At 51.2% G+C, this 21,496-nt stretch overlaps 1 protein-coding gene across 7 annotated transcripts in view; it reads left to right on the plus strand.

Annotated features, from left to right (window-relative positions):
• The window catches only part of ZNF384 (zinc finger protein 384), a 43,605-nt gene that overhangs the window by 17,701 nt on the left and 4,408 nt on the right, over positions 1 to 21,496 (plus strand). For 6 of the 7 annotated variants that reach the window (XM_056847841.1, XM_056847842.1, XM_056847840.1 and 3 more), the window contains 3 exons: positions 17,088 to 17,312; positions 17,867 to 18,049; positions 18,908 to 18,986. In XM_056847841.1, the coding sequence (XP_056703819.1) occupies positions 17,088 to 17,312; positions 17,867 to 18,049; positions 18,908 to 18,986 (487 nt within the window). The remainder of the gene's footprint in view (positions 1 to 17,087; positions 17,313 to 17,866; positions 18,050 to 18,907; positions 18,987 to 21,496) is intronic. The other variant, XM_056847846.1, reaches the window with a different exon arrangement.

A 21,496-nucleotide genomic window follows, 5' to 3' on the forward strand; every position in this document is an offset into this window, starting at 1 on the left:
CCAGCCAGCTTGGTGTAGTGGTTAAGAGCAGTGATTTGGAGCAGCGGACTCTAATCTGGAGAACCAGATTTGATTCCCCACTCCTCCACATGAAGCCTGCTGGGTGATCTTGGGCTAATCACAGCTCTCTTAGAGCTCTCTCAGCCCCACCTACCTCATAAGGTGTCTGTTGTGGGGAGGGGCAGGGAAAGTGATTATAAGCTGGTTTGATTCTTCCTTCAGTGGTAGAGAAAGTCGGCATATAAAAACCACCTCTTCTTTATCTTATCCTGCACAGGGGCCATAGTTCAGTGGCAGAGCCTCTGTCTTGAGTGCAGAAGGTCCCAAGTTCAGTCCCTAGCACCTCCGGTTAAAGGAACCAGGTAGTAGGTGATGGGAAAGACTTCTGCCCGAGAACTTAGAATCATAGAGTTGGAAGGGACCCCCAGGGTCATCTAGTCCAACCCTCTGCACAATGCGGGAAATTCACAACTACCTCCCCCCCACACCCCCAGTGACCCCTACTCCATGCCTCTGTCTTGAGTGCAGAAGGTCCCAAGCTCAATCCTTAGCAGTTCCGGTTAAAAGAACTGGGTAGTAGGTGATGGGAAACACTTCTGCCCGAGAACGTTGAATCATAGAGTTGGAAAGGATATCCAGGGTCATCTAGTCCAACCGCCTGCACAATGCGGGAAATTCACAACTACCTCCCCCCCCCTCACACACACCCAGTGACCCCCTACTCCATGCCCAGTCTGGCCTGGAGGGAAATTGCTTCCTGACCCAAAGTGGCGATCAGCATTACCCTGGCCATGTAAGAAAGGGCCACAAGAGCCGAGCACTGATGCACCCCTCCGTCTCGCGATCTGCCTAAGTTCCCCAAATCAGCATTGCTGCCAGATGGCCATCTAGCCTCTGCTTAAAAGCCTCCGAAGAAGGCGAGCCCATCACCCTCCCGAGGATGCCCGTTCCACCGAGGAACCGCTCTAACTTGGAGAGCCAGTGCTAGTCAGAGTAGGCAGGTCTGACCTAGGTGGACCAGGGGGGTCTGATTCCGCGTAAGGAATTTTTCGTATATTCCATGTGCAGCGGTCCCACTAAAAACCCCCCTCCGATTTTTGGATTCTTTCTGAAGTAGAAAAGGATTGGAATCTCTGTGGTTCATTTATCCCCACATGTGTGCAAGACTGTCCCAGAAGATAGTGGGGTTGATGGGATTGAAAGTGACTGAGAGATCCCGGGAGAATTAACAGGAAGGCACTCGCCACCCCTAACCCCCAACCCCCAGGCAGTCTTCCAGTTAAGGCAGCCAAGGCCAGTTAAGTTGCCAAACCAAGCCTCAAGCCAGATTCCTCATGCAACCTGGCAGCGTCCAGCTAAGTGGAGCATGGGGGTCGGAACATGGTTGTTACTTGCGACTTGCGTCTCACGAAGCCCCTAGCTGCTGCAAGAATAATAAGACCAGCCCTGCCCAGCGGGCTTGCAATCCAATCTGAACAAAAATAAAAACCGAAACATCTGAGAGGAGGAGAAAGCCAGAAGTCATTAGGCGCTGGCTGGCTGAACGGAACGAGTCTTAAGGCGGTTCTTAGACAGAGGAAGAGAATCAATTAAATGACTGATCGGCTGGCAAAGAGTAGCGTGGAGAGCCGGAAGAGAGCACAAAACAGAAAAAGCGTTGAGGGGTTCGGGGGTGGGGGGAAGCAACAAACTGGAAGAATGCACAGGTGGAGAAAGAGGGGCCGTGGCTCAGTGGTAGAGCATCTGCTTGGTATGCAGAAGGTCCCAGGTTCAATCCCCGGCATCTCCAGTTCAAGGGACCAGGCAAGTAGGTGATGTGAAGAAAGGCCTCTGCCTGAGACCCTGGAGAGCCGCTGCTGGTCAGAGTAGACAATACTGACTGGTGGACCAAGGATCTGGTTCAGTATAAGGCAGCTTCATGTGTTCATGTGTGTTCAAGAGGCTCAAAGAGACGCGGGGTGTGAGAGCTACATTATAAAGGAGCCACATTGCTAAGTAGCTTAAACCAGGGGTGTCAAACATAAGGCCCGCAGGCCGGATCCGGCCCCTTGAGAGCTCTTATCCGGCCCGTGAGGCAGCCATGGCAGTCACCACCACCCCTCGATTTAGGCTGGCAAGCCCACTGCAGGGTCACCAGCCAAGGCAGCCACCACCCCCAGTCTTGATCTGGGTTAGGTAGTCTGCTGCGGTCTCACCAGTCGAGGTAGCCCCCCTACACACTCCCAGTCCAGGCTGGCGAGCATGGCCCGGCCCAACCAAGTGATCGGGGCCTGGAGACCAAGCCCTACAAGGAAAGGCTGAGGGAATTGGGAATGTTTACTCTGGAGAAGAGGAGGACATGATTGCTCTCTTGAAGTATTTGAAGGGCTGTCACTTAGAGGAGGGCTGGGAGCTGTTCCTGTTGGCAGCAGAGGAGAGGACTTGCAATAATGGGTTTAAATGACTGGCGGAAAGATACCAGCTGGTTATTAGGAAAAACATTTTTACTGTAAAAGTTGTTCAACAGTGGAATCAGCTTCCTAGGGAGGTGGTGAGCTCCCCCTCGCTGGCAGTCTTTAAGCAGAGGCTGGAGAAACACTTGTCAGGGATGCTCTAGGCTGATCCTGCATTGAGCAGGGGGTTGGACTAGATGGCCTGTATTGGCCCCTTCCGACTCTATGATTCTATGACATTTATGTCATATCTGGCCCTCGTAACAAATGAGTTCAACACCCCCGGCTTAAAAGAAAGGCAGAAAAAGTCCCTCTTGTGTCCCCTGCTTATTGACCTAGTCCTGCCCCTCTCTTCAGCAGAACCCATTCAGCCTCTTTCCTCCTAGCTGATCAGCCTACGCCTTCAAGGAGCCATGGCCACTCACTGATTACTCAGGTGCTTTTAAAAAACTCTGGCATAAGAGGAGATCTCTGCGAAGATCAAGCCTGACCTGGATAGCCCCAGGCTACCTAAGAACATAAGACAGGCCATGCTGGATCAGACCAAGGCCCATCAAGTCCAGCAGTTCACCCAGGGGCCAACCAGGTGCCTCTAGGAAGCCCACAGACAAGACGAGTGCAGTAGCAGCATCCTGCCTGTGTTCCAAAGCACCTAATATACTAGGCATGCTCCCCTGATCCTGGAGAGATAGGTATGCATCACGACCAGTATCTGTTTTGACAAGTAGCCATGGATAGCCCTTTCCTCCATAAACATGTCCACTCCCCTCTTCAAGCCTTCCAAGTTGGCAGCCGTCACCACCTCCTGGGGCATGGAGTTCTCCAATTTATTCCAATCTCATCATATCTCAGAAGCCAAGCAGGGTTGGCCCTGGCTAGTGCTTGGATGGGAGACCTCCAAGGAATACCAGGGTTGTGATGTGGAAGCAGGCAATGGCAAACCCTCCTCTAAATGTCTCTTGCTCTGAAAACCCTACGGGATCGCCACGAGTCAGCTGTGACTTAGTGGCACTTTCCACCACTTCAAAGGTTGCACGAAGAAGCACACTTTTTGGTTTTTATTAACGAGCCCTTATCAACTCTAATTCCTGCCTCCTTCCTCCTGCATGAGGAGTTAAAGGAACAGGTGGAGATGAGGAGTATCATTTTCCTGAATATTGGTCACATGAACATTACCAGATGAGGTCCATTCTCCCCCATCCATCCGAGGGGTCCTGCATCCACTCTTGGGATGATGTAGTGGTTAAGAGCTGTGGACTCTGATCTGGAGGAACCGGGTTTGATTCCCCGCTCCTCCACATGAAGCCAGCTGGGGGACCTTGGACTAGTCACAGCTCTCTCAGCCCCACCTACCTGTAAGCTCTAGTCCTGCGGCCCCCTTAAACAGACTTCAGCAGAGTACCAATCCACAAAACCAGTGTTATTGGGTAGAATCGACAGGTTTCAGAAGCCATATTCAAAAGGACACTAGAAAGGGTCAAAGGCAAGGTACATATCATATACGGAAGAGCAAAAGGAGATAACTGGTTACCCAGGCAACCCCCCCTCCAAGAGGTAGGAAGGAGTACTTGGTGATTCCCACAGTATGGGAAGCTATGAAGACTGGCCTTGGATAGACTGGCCTTCGACGGAATAGCACAACAGCACCTGGAAGCAGCACAATCGCACTACCGCATACCATCCTCATGGCCTGTTCCTGACATTCTGCCCTCCTAAAGACCCCCCTTCACCCTCCCACCGTGGGTTTGTGAGGGTAGGCGGCATGGAATTCTTGTATTAAGCGGGGGGCGGAGACATCACAGGCGCGCACCCATTCATCCTGGGCGGGACTAAATTGTTTCCAGCTGACCAGGTACTGAAGGGTACTGAAGCGAATGCGAGAATCCAGTATTTTATCTACTTCAAAATGCTTCCCCCCCCCCACCATTTCAGGCACTTCGGGTTGTGGCTCAGGATGCCATTTTTGGGAAGGAACATACGGTTTTAAAAGACTGACATGGAACACAGGATGAATTCTTCGTAGAGACTTGGGCAAGGAGAGTTCCACAGCCACTGGATTAATAATCCGGGAAATGGGGAACGGACCCACATACTTGGCACTGAGTTTATCGCACGGGCGGGTGGATTGTAGGTTCTTGGTGGACAGTTAGACGAGATCCCCCACTTTGCATTCCTTACCGGGGGAGCGATGTTTGTCAGCCTGAGCCTTGTAACACCGTTTGGCTCGCTCCAGATTTTTAACCAGCCATGGCCAGGTTGTTTGAATTGAACGTACCCATCCAGCCACGTCAGCTCTCCCCTCCTCCCCAGAAATATCAACATGACCAGCGGGGCCAAACTCTACCATGGACAACCTGGAAAGGGCTGAACACTGTGGATTGGTGAATCGCATTATTATAAGCATATTCAGCAAAAGGCAGCAGGTCTACCCAATCATCTTGATGGTAATTAACGTAACAGCGTAAATAGCGTTCCAACACTGCATTCACTCATTCAGTTTGACCATCCGTTTGGGGATGGAAGGCACTAGACAGTCATTGTTCCACTCCGACCAATTTGAGAAAAGCCTTCCAAAATTTGGCCATGAAAGTTGAACCCCTGTCCGTCACTATTTTGCGTGGAAAGGAATGGAGACGGAAGACATGTGACACAAAGAGGCGGGCCAATTTCGGGGCGGAAGGGATACCTGCGCAGGGCACAAGATGCACCTGTTTCGAAAACAGATCAGTAATCACCCAAAGAACTGTCTTTCCCCCACTAGGGGGTAGGTCTGTCATGAAGTCCATTGCAATTACTTCCCATGGTTTCGAGGGAATCTCTAATGGTTGTAAAAGTCCGGGCGGCTTGCCCTGAGATCGTTTGGCCACTGCACATATGGGGCAGCTGCAGATGAAGGAGTCCACATCTGACCGCATGCCCGCCCACCAAAACTGTCTTCTTAGCAAATGCAATGTCTTGAGAAATCCGAAATGTCCGGTGGTCTTGGCGCCATGAACCAAACCCAAAACCTCCTCCCGCAGCACTTCTGGAACTTACAATTTAGAATCTTTGTACCAAAACTCCCCGCGTTTAATTAGAGTAGCTGGAAGGGTATGCGAGGAAAGTTCCGCTTGATAACTGCGAAGAAGAGTCTCCTTAAAGGAATCAGTCAGTTCTTCCACCCCCTCCGGAGTTGCGCCGGCGGGCAGCTTGACCTGGGTTGGAGCCGACACAGGTGCAGGGAGCGGCTGAACGGGGCGCTCGGGTCCCCGCACCTCGGGAACCGTGGCTGTCAGTCGCTCAGGGGGAGGAGGAAGCGAGGCGGGCGGCTCTGCCGGCTCAGCCGGGCGTGGGGCTTCCTCTCCCACTGAAAGCGGCGGCGGTGGGTGTCGGGTTTGAGAACGGGTTTGTACGGCCAAAGTGGGCAATAGACCTCTTTGGGCAGGGGTGAAGAGGTACTCTGTGGGCCGATCAACCTTGGTGGGATATTGGGGAAGTCTGGATAAAGCGTCAGCCAGAAGGTTTTGCTTCCCTGGTACATATTTCAGGACGAATCGAAACTGGGCAAAGAAGTCTGCCCAGCGCACGTGTTTCGCGGACAGCTTGCGAGCCCCCGTTAGGGCCTCTAGGTTTTTGTGATTGGACCACACTTCAAAAGGCACCTTTGAACCTTCTAAAAGCTGCCTCCACACTGTCAGTGCATGCTTTACCGCTGCGGCTTCCTTTTCCCAAATGGCCCAATTGAGTTCGGATTGAGTGAACTTTTTAGAAAAATAAGTGCACGGATGCAGGTGCCCATCCTCCCCCCGCTGCAGGAGCGCACCCCCCATCGCTACATCGGAAGCGTCTACGTGCACTATGAATGGTTGATTGCAGTCTGGGTGCTGCAAAACAGGCTCGGATGTAAAAAGCTGCTTAAGACTATCGAAGGCGGCTTGACACTGGGGGGTCCACTCCACCCGGGCGTTGGGTAAGGTGGCTGTATTCCCCTTTCCCTCAGTCTTAAGGAGGTTCGTGATGGGTAGCGAAATCTGAGCGAAATGTGGGAGGAACGCCCTATAAAAATTTGCGAACCCGAGAAATCTTTGGACCTGTTTACAAGTAGAGGGTGGTTCCCAACCGAGCACCGCTTGGACCTTTTCAGGATCCATAGTCAGTCCCTGGTGTGAGATAATATATCCTAGGAAAGTCAATTGCTTCTTGTGGAACTCGCACTTAGACACTTTAGCATAGAGCTGATTGTCTCTGAGACGTTGCAACACCTCTCGAACCAAGGCAACATGCTCTTCCATGGTTTTAGAGTAAATGAGAATGTCATCTAAATAAACCACCACTCCTTTGAACAGTAGATCATGGAGGATCTCATTAATGAGTTGCATGAAGACCCCCGGAGCCCCTTTTAATCCAAAAGGCATCACCATAAATTCGAACATTCCAAAGCAACTGGAAAAGGCTGTCAGAGATTCATCCCCCTCCCGGATTCTGACTCTGTAGTAAGCCTAGACTAAGTCCAATTTGGTGAAAATGTGTCCCTCCTTCAATTGTCCCAAGAGATCAGAAATGAGGGGGATGGGATAAGCATTTGTTTGAGTAACAGCATTGAGTTTTCAAAAGTCAATACACTAACGCAAATCTCCTGTTTTCTTACGCACGAAGAAAGCCGGTGCCGAATAGGGCGTGGTGGAGGGTCGGATGAAACCGCGAGCCAAGTTCTTGTCTAAGAACTCGCGGAGCACCGTCCGTTCCATAGGACGCATTGGGTAGATCTTACTCTTTGGCAGTTTTCCATCCCCCACCACTTCAATAGCACAGTCCGTCCGGCAGTGGGGGGGTAACACATCACACTCCTGCACATTAAATACGTCTGCAAAGTCCTGATAGTCGGGTGGCAGTTGAGTTGGACTGGAGGTGTTCGAGGCCAGGGCAGGAGTTGGTTTGATTACGGTTTTAACGGCCACTTCATATCAGTGTAACTCACATAGCGGGCTATTGAACGTTAAAGTCTCAGCTTCCCAGTCTATGGTGGGACTGTGTCCTTTGAGCCAATTTGCTCCTAACACCACAGCATATCGAACATTGGGCACAATCGTAAAGTTGATTTGTTCCCAATGGTGGCCAATTCCCACTCCGTCAGTTCAACGGTCGACTGCCCCCCCCCCCTGAAATCACTGCCATCCATTTGGGCAAATTGAACAGGTGCCGGCAAAGGGACTGACTTCACTTGGAGCGCCTTAAAGGTGGTTTCATTAATTAACGAGCAGGCGCATCCAGAGTCTATTAAGCTTTAACTTGTAATTGAGGACCTTTTCTATAATGTCGTAATATCACATCTACATACACAGTCTCTTCTACTTCACTCACCATGAAAGGAGCCTCAGGTTTCGCAGGAAAACCTGCGGAGGTCTGTGGTATCTCTCCCTCTACCGCAGACCCAGTCCGTTTTTTGGCTGTTTGAGGGGAGACTCCAAGTTAAGGGCTGGGGAGTTCCAGTGGTCACCCTCCTCTGAAGAAGCGGAGATACTCTCCCCAGGAGTAGTAATCCTGGACCCCGACGGGTCCGCTGGCGAAAGGTCCGTCATCACTTCTCCGGCGTGCAGAGCTGGGGGTGCTTTTCGTCTTGGAGCGATGCTTCGCTTGGCTGCGGTGCCTCTCCCCTGAGCGCATCCTCCCCCGCGAGGAGTCCCCTCTGGCTGGGGAGTGGGACTCGGCAGTCCTGGACGTGATGGACAGGTGGCAGCGAAGTGACCCATGGCACCGCAAACAAGCCAGGCTCTCCTTTGAAACCACAATGCTCGGTGTTGCGGAGGTAGAGCTGGCCTCCGCGGGGCCTGAGGAGCGGCAGGTTTGGGAGGGTTTTTCTGGTTTCCCCCCTCCCTGGCCTGCTGTCGGGCAAGGGAAATAAAACTGGCGGCAGCTTACCACTTACTCCGCCAGTAAAATCCATTCTTCCAAGGTGGCTGGGTCTCGCTGCTTGTATGCCCAGTTTAGAATCTCAGGATGCAACGCTGCTCTGAAGTAATGCACCCGGGTAGCTTCAGTCCAATCAACTATTTTATTAGCGAGTCTTTGGAACTCATCCGCAAATTCCCGGACTGAGGAGGATCCTTGACGGAGTTGTAGGAGTGCCGCTTTCGCCTTCTCCCCTTGAAACAGATCCTCAAAACGTCTCCTTAATGCTCGCATGAATTCATTAAGCGACCGTATGGAGCGGGCCCGGGTATCAAACTGGAGGACCATCCATTCAGCAGCCTTTCCAGCCAAAAGCGAGGAAACGAATCTCACTCGGCTGTCTTCCGTGGGAAAGGTATGCCCTTGTTCTCTCATGTAACTGTCCACTTGATGCAGAAAACAGGGCAATGTGTCCGCGGAGCCATCAAAAGTCACTCGCAAATGGGGTTGCTTCCACTGCACTACCGGGACCACAGGCTGGACCGGTCCCACTGGTGGTGGTACCAGTGGTTGTCCAGGGTTAATCCATAAGAACCAGGACCGTCCTGGCGGCAGCGTTCTGTGCTCCCCGGGGCCTAGGGTGGGATCCGGAACAGTTTGCGGAAGGTCTCCCCCCTGAGCCCCTGCCATTGGGAAACGAACTTGGGTCCCTGGATTGGGGCCGCTGACTCTTTGATCGGGGCAGCCGATTCCTGTTGCGCCCCGCGGAGCACAAGCTCAGCCAATAACCGAGTTAGGAGAGCAAAGTCCTCTTGCGCCAACCGGGCCTCCTCCAGCAAAGTATCCAGTCCTAAAAGGTTGTTGTGGGCACATAGATCAGCGTCCTGAGTCCTCCAGGGGTTTGTCGCTGCCAGGCGACGCCACTGATCAATCACCAGCCCAACCAGCTGGGTGGACTCCGCGTAAGTCCGCTGCGCCTCCTCCAAGACGGTACGCAGAAAGTCGGGGTCCTCGGGGAGCCTGTCCTGCGCCCCAAGCCGAGGAGACGAGTGTCCAGGCTAACCCTCCAGGGCTCCAGCCAAGGTCAGCAAGTAAGGATAAGACTAGTGTCCTAATGTAAGGTCTAGTCCTGCGGCCCCCTTAAACAGACTTCAGCAGCGTACCAATCCACAAAAGCAGTTTTATTGGGTAGAATCGACAGGTTTCAGACGCCATATTCAAAAGGACACTAGTAAGGGTCAAAGGCAAGGTACATAGCATATATGGAAGACAAAAGGAGATAACTGGTTACCCAGGCAACCCCCCCCTCCAAGAGGCAGGAAGGAGTACTTGGCGATTCCCACAGTATGGGAATCTATGAAGACTAAACACGGGGCATAGACTGGCCTTGGACAGAATAGCACAACAGCACCTGGAAGCAGCACAATCGCACTACCGCATACCATCCTCATCGCCTGTTCCTCACAGTGTGTCTGTTGTGGGGAGGGGAAGGGAAGGTGATTGTAAGCCAGTTTGGGTCTTCCTTAAGTGGTGGAGAAAGTTGTCATATAAAAACCAACTCTTATCATTATTATTCTTCAAACCAAGTGAGAAGCATCTACGGCCTTTGCTTATGTGACTGAATGTGATCCATTTTATTGGAAACACAGAGGGTTAGCTTCATGGGATCTGGCCCAGAAAGTGTAACCGAGAGTTGGTCTTGTGACAGAATTATGAACTGGGGAATCTCCCCTCTTCTCTGCACTCCTTAGGTGGCCTTAGGCAAGTCATTCTGCTTTATTTACTTTGTTTATGCCCTGCTTTTCTCCCCAGTGGGGACTTAAAGTAGCTCATGTCATTCTCCTCCCCTCCATTTTATCCTCACAACAACCCTGTGTGGTAGGTTAGGCTGAGTATGTGTGTGATCAGCCCGGGGTCACCCACTAACTTCCACGGCAGAGCAGGGATTTGAACCTGAGTCTCCCAGATCCTAATCCAATGCTCTAACCACTACACCACGCTGGCTCTCCATCTTTGTCCCCAACATTTCTAATTATCATCCCACCTCTCAGGATTTTTACAATGGGGTAACGCCCACGAAATGCTTGTAATACTTTAAAGCATTATATTAGTACTGAGAGTGTCTCCCTCCTGGATCGTTTCTGCAAGGGCACCTGATTGCCTTGTTTCATGTGAATGCAGAATATGAGGGCATATTCGGGACTAGGGTTTACCTGAACCTTTAGATCAGTGGTTCCCAAACTTTTCGGGCCACCGCCCCCTTGGTTCCACAAACTCAACCCCAGCGCCTCCTACCCTGTCCAATACAAAGCGTTATTCAAAATAGGGGTTTGCATGATGCACGAAATAAGATAACAACAATAAAGTTTCAAAACAGTTAACAATTAATTGCACATTTATTCAAAATCAAATTAAAACTTTTTAGTTGAAATTTATTCAACAAAATCAGCACGGTGCCATAGCTTGATCTATTGTAAATCAGTGGACAACACAGTTGAAGGGGCCCACCTCTAGCGCTCCCCCCTGTTGCCCTCTTGCCCCTTAGTGCCCCCCAGGCAATCCCACCCACCCCCAGGGGGTGGTACTGCCCACTTTGGGAACCACTGCTTTAGATAGTAGGAAGTTGGCAGTGAATGATAAAGGGATGAAATACGTCCATTCTCGCCTGTTGCTATGGCATGTCCCCCCCCGCCCTGAAGTCGAGGTTCTTATCCTTTTTAATCCACTACCACCCACCGGGCATGCAACATAATCATCAACTGTCTCTCCAAGCCGGAAGATAAAAACAGCACGCCCGGCAAAGCAGTTTTACTTATTTAGGTATCTTTATGATAGAGGCGTACGAGATGCGGATGTATGATCAGCGAGATCTTTTGTACCCAGCGGCTATCAGCTGGCGGTTTCTTAATGTCAGGCTTGATTTCTTCTGTGCTGCAGTCTGCCAGTTTTTTTTTTTTTTTTTAAGGGCCTTTGGGAGAAATTAAGGATCTGGGATTTTTATCTTCCAGGCGGGGTGAGCAGTGTTAAAGCAACTCTGTTCCTCTGGCTGTCGGAAGTCATTGCAAGTGGGGAGAAGGGGTGGCTGAAAATTCCAGATCATTCCCCCCCCCCCAACCCCTCTTTGCCCTCAGAAGTTTGGAATTCCCCCTCCACCCGTTTACGGATTTGAAGACAATCTAGCTGCAGCATCCGTCATCCTGTTGATTAAAGTCGTAAGCCCATGCCGAACTCAGAACAAGAAACAAAATCCATCGAATACCTTTTATTCGTGCCAGCTGAGGTGACACAAAACACTGTGGAAACTTTCGAGCTCAACAGAACTCTTCTTCGGGTTGCTATGTAGAGGCAGGAAATGGCAAACCACCTCTATTAGGCTCTTGCCTTGAAAACCCTACTGAAGGGGTGGGGAACCTTTTTTCCGCCAAGGACAATTTGAATATTTATAACATCATTCGCAGGCCAGACAAAATTATTAACTTAAAAATTAGCCAACCAAGCCCCAAGCAGACAGCTGCCCCAGATGACCCCCCCCCCCCGCGCGCACGGGCAAGCAGGCATCCAACCAGGGGCGCACTCGCTCACCTGATGGCATAGGATGGTCTGTTGCACCAGCCGGGCATAGCCATCCAGCCGCACTCCGGAGTTGCTCCTGCTCCGCATGGTCAGGGCTGGATTCTACAGCTGGCTCCTGCTACCTCCGCCTGCAAGGACGAAATGAGAACACACTGGCTAAGAACCCCCCCCCCTGCATTCTGGCCCTGCTCCCTTTAACCCCTCTATTGTCACCACTTCTGGCCCCAGCCCTCTTGTAGTACAGAGGGAATATGTTTCTCCATGGTCCGGGTGGGAAAGGGTTAACACAGTTTCTTGGACGGTCCTAGCAGCTCCATAGCTAACGACTCTTCTGCAAGGGGGGGGGAAAGGTTCCTTTTCTCTGCAAAACAAACTCACATCCGCCTTGAATAGAGGCTATTCCTGTCCGCGGGAGGGGGTGGATCACCGGTCTTAGATCCTTCTGAGCTAAAGATCTGCCAGGACCCATGAAGGGCCAGACCAAATGATTTCGCTGGCCTTAAACGGCCCCCCGGCCTGACGTTCCCCACCCCTGCCCTACTGGGTCGCCAGAAGTCGTCTGCAACTTGACCGGCACTTTACGCACACACACATAACTTTTAATGAAAGGGGGGAACTTGGGAAACTGTGCGCCCTGTCCAGTATTGTATTCAGCGCTGTTCCCATGCTCCTGCACAAGGTGCATCATGTTATCACCCTTTTATGCCACCCTTCCTCCAAAGAGCTCCTGGCAACGTTCCCTTTGTCCTTTAAAAAAATCCTTACGACACCCCTGTGAGGTAGGTTCAGCCGAGAGGAAGTGGCTTGCTCAGGGGGGTCAGCCAGCAAACCCTGTTGCGGAGTGTGGATTTGAACCCAGACTTCTGCGGTGCTCTTGACCACCGCACCGGCTTTTCCCAGGCGCCTCTTCAAAATGGAGCGTTTCTTGGTTGGTAGCGTGCATGCCCTTTCGGATCGTGGAGGGCCTCGTTCAAGGGAATCTTAAAAAGGCAAACCGTGTCGCAAGTGGATGCTTCAGACTGGGTTTTTTTTAGACAGCGGAATGGCATGCTGGAGCTCTTAATTGGGAAAGCCTACGGGGACAGGAGCCAGCTTCCTCCACGGTAGGCTTCTCTCCCCTGCAAGTTCATTTCAATTATGCAAAGCTGAAAGGGGGGGGGGTTGAGGGCTTCAGCATCCAGACCCAACGTTGGAATTGACATTCCCCTCCACTCCCGAGGGCTTCCGCCTCCCGCGCTCTCTGACTCCCAGGGACTGTCGGAGGACGGCCCCTTCGTGATGATCCTGACAACTGACCGCCCAGGAGGGAACCGCAAGCGGCCGATGAGCCGCTCCCGGACTGAACACGTTGATGAGGCCGGTCGCTCTTAATGGGAACAGAAGCCAAGATCAGACAGCAAGAAGGGGGAGAGAGAACGCTCACGCGGTGATATCCTGGAACGTTTTGCTTCTCCGTAGACGGGGCTTTAGAATCCCTTATCCTAATTTGATGCAGATCCGCCATTCAAATACACGGCTTGTCCGTCAGTCGTCTTGGTTTTTTTCTTTTCTTTTTTAATTAGGTTTTTATTTTCAAAATATACAAGACATCAATTTACAATACAATCAATACACACTACTCATTACAAACGAATATACATTAACAAGACTAAACAAACACCTGCTCAAACATGTAACTTAACAATTGTCTGGATATCATTTTTTATGCCTTCTCTCTTTCTCAAGATTGTAGCCTATACCAGCAATCGAAGGAACTTAAGGAAAGAGGAACTCAACTGGTTTTCTATCTGTTATGTCTGTTACAATGTAAAATTTGTAATATATAGTGTATAATGCACTGAATATGTTGATGAGGCTGGCCGCTCTTAATGGGAACGGAAGCCAAGATCAGACTGCATGAAGAGAGAGAGAGAGAGAGAGCGCGCTGTAATGTCTTGAAACATTTTGCTTCTCCGTTGATGGGGCTTTAGAATTTCTTATCTTAATTTGATGCAAATCGGCCATTCAAATGCACTTTTTGTCTGGCGGTAGTCTTGGTTTTTCATGGAAGGATATCTCATGCCTGTGTTCAGAACGTGGAATGGTAGGGTTTGCCCTTGAATGGGAAATGGACAATTTCCTGATACCAGCAGTAGGCACACTTACATCTTTATTCTTATTTATCCACGTGCTTTATTTATATCCCGCCTTTTCTCTCCAGTGGGGCCCGTCGTTCTCCTTCCCTCCATTTTATCCTCCCAGCCACCCTTTGAGGTAGGTTGGGCTGAAAGTGTGTGACTGGCCCTTGGTCACCCAGCGATTGGATTGGATGGCTATTTTTTTTATAAGATTTTTATTTCGTTTCAAAGAAAGCACAAACAGAAAATAGAATACATAGAAAAATATTTTTAAAAAACCAAGAACAATACCATAAAATACGAACAGAAAAATAGAGGAAACGTGCAACTTCTGTGTGAACATATAGAATTTTTGAAACCATTTCAATCATTTCCCTTTATTATACGCTATTTTTATGTACAACTTTTACTTGCTCCTTCATTCTCTTTTGTGTTAATACTTTTGCAATTACATAATAAAGCTTGTGTGTGTATTAAGTGCCGTAAAGTAATTTCTGACTCATGGCGACCCTATGAATCAGTGTCCTCCAAAGTGTCCTATCCTTAACAGCCTTGCTCAGATCTTGCAAATTGAGGGCCGTGGCTTCCTTTATAGAATCAATCCATCTCTTGTTGGGTCTTCCTCTTTTCCTGCTTGCCTTGCTAAATATTCATCCAATTTTGACACTTGGGTGGTTATTGAGGTAAAGCTGGCCCGGAATACAAGAGCACAGGACGCTCTTGCTCACAACTGTTGGGCCCGATGAGCATTGACTGGAAAGATCTGGAAGAGGCAGGATTTCCCTCGCGTTCCCCTTCCTCAGTGCAGCCCCTCCCCCTGACCCACGTGGCTTTTTCGCCTGGGCAGATCCTGCAACTCCAGCTGTCCTCTTTGCAGGGATCAAAAGGGGGATTGGTGGGGGGGGGAGAATTAAGTACAGGGCACTAACGGTTGGCAAAACGGAACCCAATATCCCTCTGGTCACGTTCACTGGGGGTTACTAGTCATGGTTCCTTTTGCTGACAGGATAATGGACATGTGCCTGGATGGAATAATAACTGCCCTCTGTGTGGTTCTCTGTATCCTGACCTGGGTAGCCCAGGCCGGACTGATCTGGGAAGCTAAGCAGGGCCGGCCCTAGTTAGAAGAAAAAGAGTTGGTTTTTATATGCCGACTTTCTCCACCACTCAAGGAAGAATCAGACCAGCTTACAATCACTTTCCCTTCCCCTCCCCACCACAGACACCTTGTGAGGTAGGTGGGGTTCCCTCTAAGAGAGCTGTGACTAGCCCACGGTCAACCAGCTGGCTTCATGTGTCGGAGCGGGGAAACAAATCCAGTTCGCCAGATCAGAGTCCACCTCTCCAAACCACCGCCCTTAACCACGACACCACACTGGCTCTTGGATGGGAGACCACCGAGGAAGTCCAGGGTTGCTATGACGGGGCAGGCGATAGCACACCACCTCTGTTCGCCTCCTGCCTTGAAAACCCCACGGGGTTGCCATAAATCGACTGCAACCCGACGCCACTTTCCACCACCGTGTGTTCATGTGTAGCCGGTGCCCTGTTGGAACAGAATTCCAGGAAATACCAGTGAGCCACAGAACACTGGGGTTGGGTGATCTCCCAGGAAGGGGGGTGGCTTCCTCCCTGGCGTGGCCACTTCCCTGACCTGCTGTGGGTATCTTTGGAGAGCACCAGATCGCCCAGCTGCCTTTGCGGGATTCTGACTTTCTCTCTCTGGTTGTTTATGGATGGGAGTTTTACCTGAGGTTCGCTGCTGGCTGGACCCACACGTTCCTGTTGGGAATCTCTGCACCAGCAGTCTCCAAGCTCAAAGCAAGCCCCCGCCCCTTGAAATGCTACTTTGAAATTGGCTTACTGGTAGTGCTTACTGTGAGAGGAAATCCCCCCCCAACCCATTTGCCACATAGAAAAGCATTTTAAGAACAATCACAACAAAAGCAGAGCAATCTGAAAGGAAGGGGGGGAGAAATTCAAGCCTCGGTTTTAAAAAGCCTTCCTTCTGCTCAGAAAGAGCTCCCAGGAAACAGGAAGTATCTGAATCCCCGCCTCTGGAAATGCTGTTTTGTAATTGGCTGTGAGTGAAACCAAGCTTGCATGTCCCGCACTTCGCCTTCTGCATGGAGATTTCACCCAAGCTTTGCTCAGGGGAGAGGGGAGAGTCGGGTTAACAGAGGAATTGGGGAAGGGCCATGGCTCAGTGGTAGAGCATCTGCTCGACATGCAGAAGGTGCCAAGTTCAATCCCCGGCATCTCCAGTTCAAGGGTCTAGGCAAATAGGTGATGTGAAAGAGCTCTGCCTGAGACCCTGGAGAGCCACTGCCAGTCTGAGTAGACAATACTGACTTGGATGGACCAAGGATCTGATTCAGTATAAGGCAGCGTGATGTGTTCAAGACCCGGACGTTGCGAGGGCTGTTTAGCCTGGAAAGGACAGTTAAGGGGAGACATGATAGAGGTCTATAAAATTATGCATAGTTTGGAGAGAGTAGGCAGGGAGAAGCTTTTCTCCCTCATAATACTAGAACGCAGGGTCATCTGCTGAAGCTGGAGGGTGAGAGATTCAAAATGATAAAAGGAAATATTTCTTCACACAATGCATAGTTAAATTATGGAACTCCCTGCCCCAGGATGTGGTGATGGCTGCCAACTTGGAAGGCTTTAAGAGGGGACTGGACATGTTCATGGAGGAGAGGGCTGTCCATGGCTACTAGTCAAAACGAATACTAGTCATGATGCATGTCTCTTCTCTCCAGTATCAGAGGAGCATGCCTGTTATATTAGGTGTTGTGGAACACAGGCAGGATAATGCTGCTGCAGTTGTCTTGTTTGTGGGCTTCCTAGAGGCACCTGGTTGGCCGCTGTGTGGACAGACTGCTGGACTTGATGGGCCTGGGTCTGATCCAGAAGGGCTTTTCTTATGTTCTTATGAAGGCTGGCCACGAGGTCATCTCTAATGGTTGGAAAACTCATGCATAACTCCAAGGAACAACCGAGACAGACGAGGGGATGAACGTGAGTGAAAGTACCCATACATAAACGACCTCTCTCTCTCTCTCTCTCTCTCTTCCCCTTTTCCTCCTGGTTTTAGGTGCCGGATGTGTTCCCTGACCTTCTACTCCAAGTCAGAGATGCAGATCCACTCCAAGTCCCACACCGAGGCCAAGCCCCACAAGTGCCCCCACTGCTCCAAGAGCTTTGCCAACAGCTCCTACCTGGCCCAGCACATACGCATCCACTCGGGGGCCAAACCCTACACCTGCAGCTACTGCCAGAAGGCCTTCCGCCAGCTCTCCCACCTGCAGCAGCACACGCGGTAAGGGCCGCGCGCCGGCGGGGGCCTGGGCCAGGCTTGGGGAAGGGACGCTGTCCACGGTGCATGCCCACCGGCCTCTCAGCATGGGGAGGCCGCTCGGGGCAGCTCTGCCCATTCGCTGCAGGTGGTGGTCTCCTTAGGTTGCGCGGCGGGTCGGGGCACCCCCCAGTGTGTGCTCGCAGGTGTGTGTGTGTGTGTGTGTGTCCCCGTCGGTGGACAGGTACGAGGTCTGGGACCGCCCGCAATCAGCCGAAGGGCTGTCTAGCTATTGGAGGCAGGGGTCTGTGAAGTCGGCAGGTGCAGGATCGGCAGCCTTCCCCCCCCACCACCCAAAAACCTATAGGGCAGCCCCCTCCGCTGGTCCTCCAGCCCTAGGTTTCCCCCAGCACACACTTCTGCCACCACCTCAGCTCCTCTCTCTGGCCCCCTGGTCCAGCTAGGCCCTTCCTGGGAAGCTCACGGCAAAGGGTGCCGCGCCTCGCGTTGCCCTTGCTGGCCAGCTGGCGGTGCGCGTCCCAACTGCTGCCCCTGCTCCTCCTCCTCCTCTTCGGCAGGATCCACTCCAAGCTCCACACGGCGGTGGTCAAGCCCCACAAGTGCCCCCACTGCTCCAAGAGCTTCGCCAACACGTCCTACCTGGCCCAGCACCTCCGCATCCACTCGGGGGTCAAGCCCTATACGTGCCGCTACTGCCAGAAGGCCTTCCGCCAGCTCTCCCACCTGCAGCAGCACACACGGTAAGGGCCAAGGAAGGCTGGGGGCCCAGCCTGGCCCCCCGTACCGTCAGCATGCACCTTTTTGGAGCACGCACGCCAAGCATGCAGGGTGGGGGGCGGGTGGCCAGGCGGGTGGGGAAGGTGGCCGGCCGTGTCGGACCGGGAGGAGGCGGGGCCCGCCTGAGAAGACGGAGCGGGGGCCGCAGAGGGGGCACGGGCTGCGCCAGGGCTGAGATGGGCGTGTTGTGGCCCCGGGGACCCTTGTCATCCCCCCCCGGGGGCCACAGAGAGAGAGAGAGAGGCAGGCACGGGCCATGGGGATCCCACTCTACAGGCAAGCGGAGGGGTGGCAGGAAGTGGAGTTATGCAAAAGCTTCCATTGGCGTCGCAGGGGAGTACGAAGGCACACGATTTGATCCCTGAGCAGTTTGAGCCTAGCGCTTGCAGGGGAGAACGGGAGGCTATTGGTGCCGGGAAGGGAGAAAGCAGGCGAGCCATGGGACCGTCCTTTTTTTGGCCTTTTGGTGGAGGTCCATGTGAAACCAGCTCGGCTCCGGGACCGTGATCCCCCCCTCCAGGCCCCTCCCCTGGCAGTGCCCCCGAGCTTCCCTCTTGCTTGTGAGCTGCTGATCCCTCCACTTCCCTCTTTCTCGCACGCTTTCCCTGTTAGCTAACCGAGTTCAGTGGAGGGAAGCAGTGGGGAGGCACGCGGGGGCTCCTCGAGGCGAGGCCGGGCTGGTGGAGGGTTTGCATCTCCCCCGCTTGTCGTCTCTGGGCTTTCGCGGCTTCTTGGGAGCATCTGGGAGCATCCTTCGGCGCTGGTTTCTCTCCTTCTGCTAATCCTTGCTCCGGGGGCTGTTTTTTCTTTTTCTGTGGTAGGATCCATACTGGAGACCGACCCTACAAATGCGTTCACCCGGGGTGTGAGAAGGCTTTCACGCAGCTCTCCAACCTTCAGGTAAGACTGCGCATTTGCTCCACGCTGCCCCCCCCCCCAGAAAGTTAGTTGATGCATGCACCCCTCCTCTGGAGAGCCAGTGTGGTGTAGTGGTTAAGAGTGGTGGTTTGGAGCGGTGTACTCTGATCTGGAGAACCGGGTTTGATTCCCCACTCCTCCACATGAGTGGCGGACGTTAATCTGGTAAACTGGATTTGTTTCCCCACTCCTCCACATGAAGCCAGCTGGGTGACCTTGGGCTAGTCACAACTCTCTTACAGCTCTCTCAGCCTCACTTACCTCACAGGGTGTCGTGGGAAGGGGAAGGTGATTGTAAGCCAGTTTGATTCTTCCTGAAGTGGTAGAGAAAGTCGTCATATAAAAACAAACTCCTTCTTCTTCTCTGCTCCAGTCTCTAAAGCGATAGTCGGAGAGAGCATTGTTGAATCCTGATCTGCCCTACAGGTTGCTCCCTCTTGCCCTGGAACCAAAGGTGCAGAAATAGAAGTCTGTCAGGGCATGATCATGGGGGGCAGAGCCCAGGATGATGGGCAGAGAGTTGTTTTGTGCAAGACAGAGGCTTAGGAGAATCCTGATATTTTCCGTGGTCCATGGAGCCATAAACACATGAAGCTGCCTTCTACTGAATCAGACCCTCAGTCCATCCAAGGCAGTATTGTCTGCTCAGACTGGCAGGGGCTCTCCAGGGTCTCAGGCAGAGGCCTTTCACCTCACCTACCTGCCTAGTCCCTTGAACTGGGGATGCCGGGGATTGAACCTGGGACCTTCTGCATGCCAAGCAGAGGCTCTACCGGTGAGCAATGGCCCCTCCCAAAATCTTAGCTCATGGTTATTAAGCTGCTGTTATTAGTGTTGCATTTTTATGGTCTATCAGGGTTTGCTAGGCTTTGCACAGCAAATAAAATAGCACTCTCAGACTGCCGTGGGCTGACTTCTCGGAAATAAAGTTCCTTCAGGCTGTTTGATTTGAGGGAACCATCGGAGGCTGTAAAGCTTGTGTCTCTCTTAAAAGAGCGAGCAAGAACGCTCCTGTGTGGGTGTTTTCTGTTATTGTGGTGCGGTTTGCTCTAATGTTTAATTTCACGTATAGTCATAAAAGGATTGGTAGGTGGTTGGTAAAATGCTGCCCCCGTAGGTAGTTTGGAACATCTCATAATAGAAAAATATTTTTTTTTTATTTTAAGGCGCTTATATCTTGGTTAAAAGCATTAAAATTATAAAAACAAGGCACAATAGCAACTTGTAAGGTTGATAGACCTGAACCACGCAGACCGTACGCGTTTCGGCCTACAGGCCTTCATTAGCGGTCAAATAAAAACTCATATAATGCAAGGCAAGTAATATACAAATGTATGACGTGTTGGAGGAGTGTGTTACGGGCACCGTGGACCGCCAAAAAAACAAATCAGTGGGTTCTAGATCAAATCAAGCCTGAACTGACCTTAGAAGCTGAAATGACTAAACAGAGGCTATCGTATTTTGGTCACATTATGAGAAGACAAGAGTCATTGGAAAAGACAGTCATGCTAGGAAATGTTGAGGGCAGCAGGAAAAGAGGAAGACCCAACAAGAGATGGATTGACTCTATCAAGGTAGCCACAGCCCTCAATTTGCAAGATCTGAGCAAGGCTGTCAAAGATAGGACATTTTGGAGGACATTGATTCATAGGGTTGCCATGAGTCGGAAGCGACTTGACGGCACTTAACACACACAACTTTATATGAGCCCAGGTATGGGTATAGGATGTATAATAAATTTCAAATTAGAAATCCCGCTAGGTAGAATACCTGTAAGTTGTTCTATTCTGGGCTGTATTGGTCTCTCATACAGAGCGTGCACTCAAGCATCAGCCTCATAAAGCAGTGCCAAAGTGCGTATGGTCTGTGTGGTTTAGATTCTGTCAACCTTATGAGTTGCCATTGTGCCTTGTTTTATCATTTTTAATGTTTTTAACCGAGATATAAGCTCCTTAGAACCAAAATTAAAATATATTTTTCCATTATATAATTTTACCTTTTCCGCCCAACCTTGGGTACCCAGCTTTCGTTTTTATTAGGTTGGGTTTCTTCCCCCTCCCCTTTTTTTGTTCAGTTCGGAATATCTCTCCAGAATTAAAGCTACTGATGCCCTACCACGCCTGTGAATCTTGGCACCTGAGTGGTCATTATTACAGGTTGAGTATCCCTTATCCGGACTGCTTGGGACCAGAAGTGGTCCATATTTCAGATCTTTCCGCATATTGGAATATTTTGGAATTTTTGCATATACATAATGAGACATCTTGGGGATGGGACCCAAATTCATTTATGTTTTATACACCCTTCATACACATAGCCTGAATATAATTTCAGACATTATTTTTAATGATTTTGTGTACATTGAACCATCAGAAAGCAAAGGTGTAACTGTCTCACCAGAATACCTGTATCAGCTGTTAAACAAGAGCAACAACAAACTAACAACTGCAGGCTTTCAGTCTCCACCTACAATGCAGTGTGCACTGTATTTT

The sequence above is a fragment of the Euleptes europaea genome, chromosome 4 (genome assembly GCF_029931775.1).
Source record: "Euleptes europaea isolate rEulEur1 chromosome 4, rEulEur1.hap1, whole genome shotgun sequence".
NCBI classification, from domain to species: Eukaryota; Metazoa; Chordata; class Lepidosauria; order Squamata; family Sphaerodactylidae; genus Euleptes; species Euleptes europaea.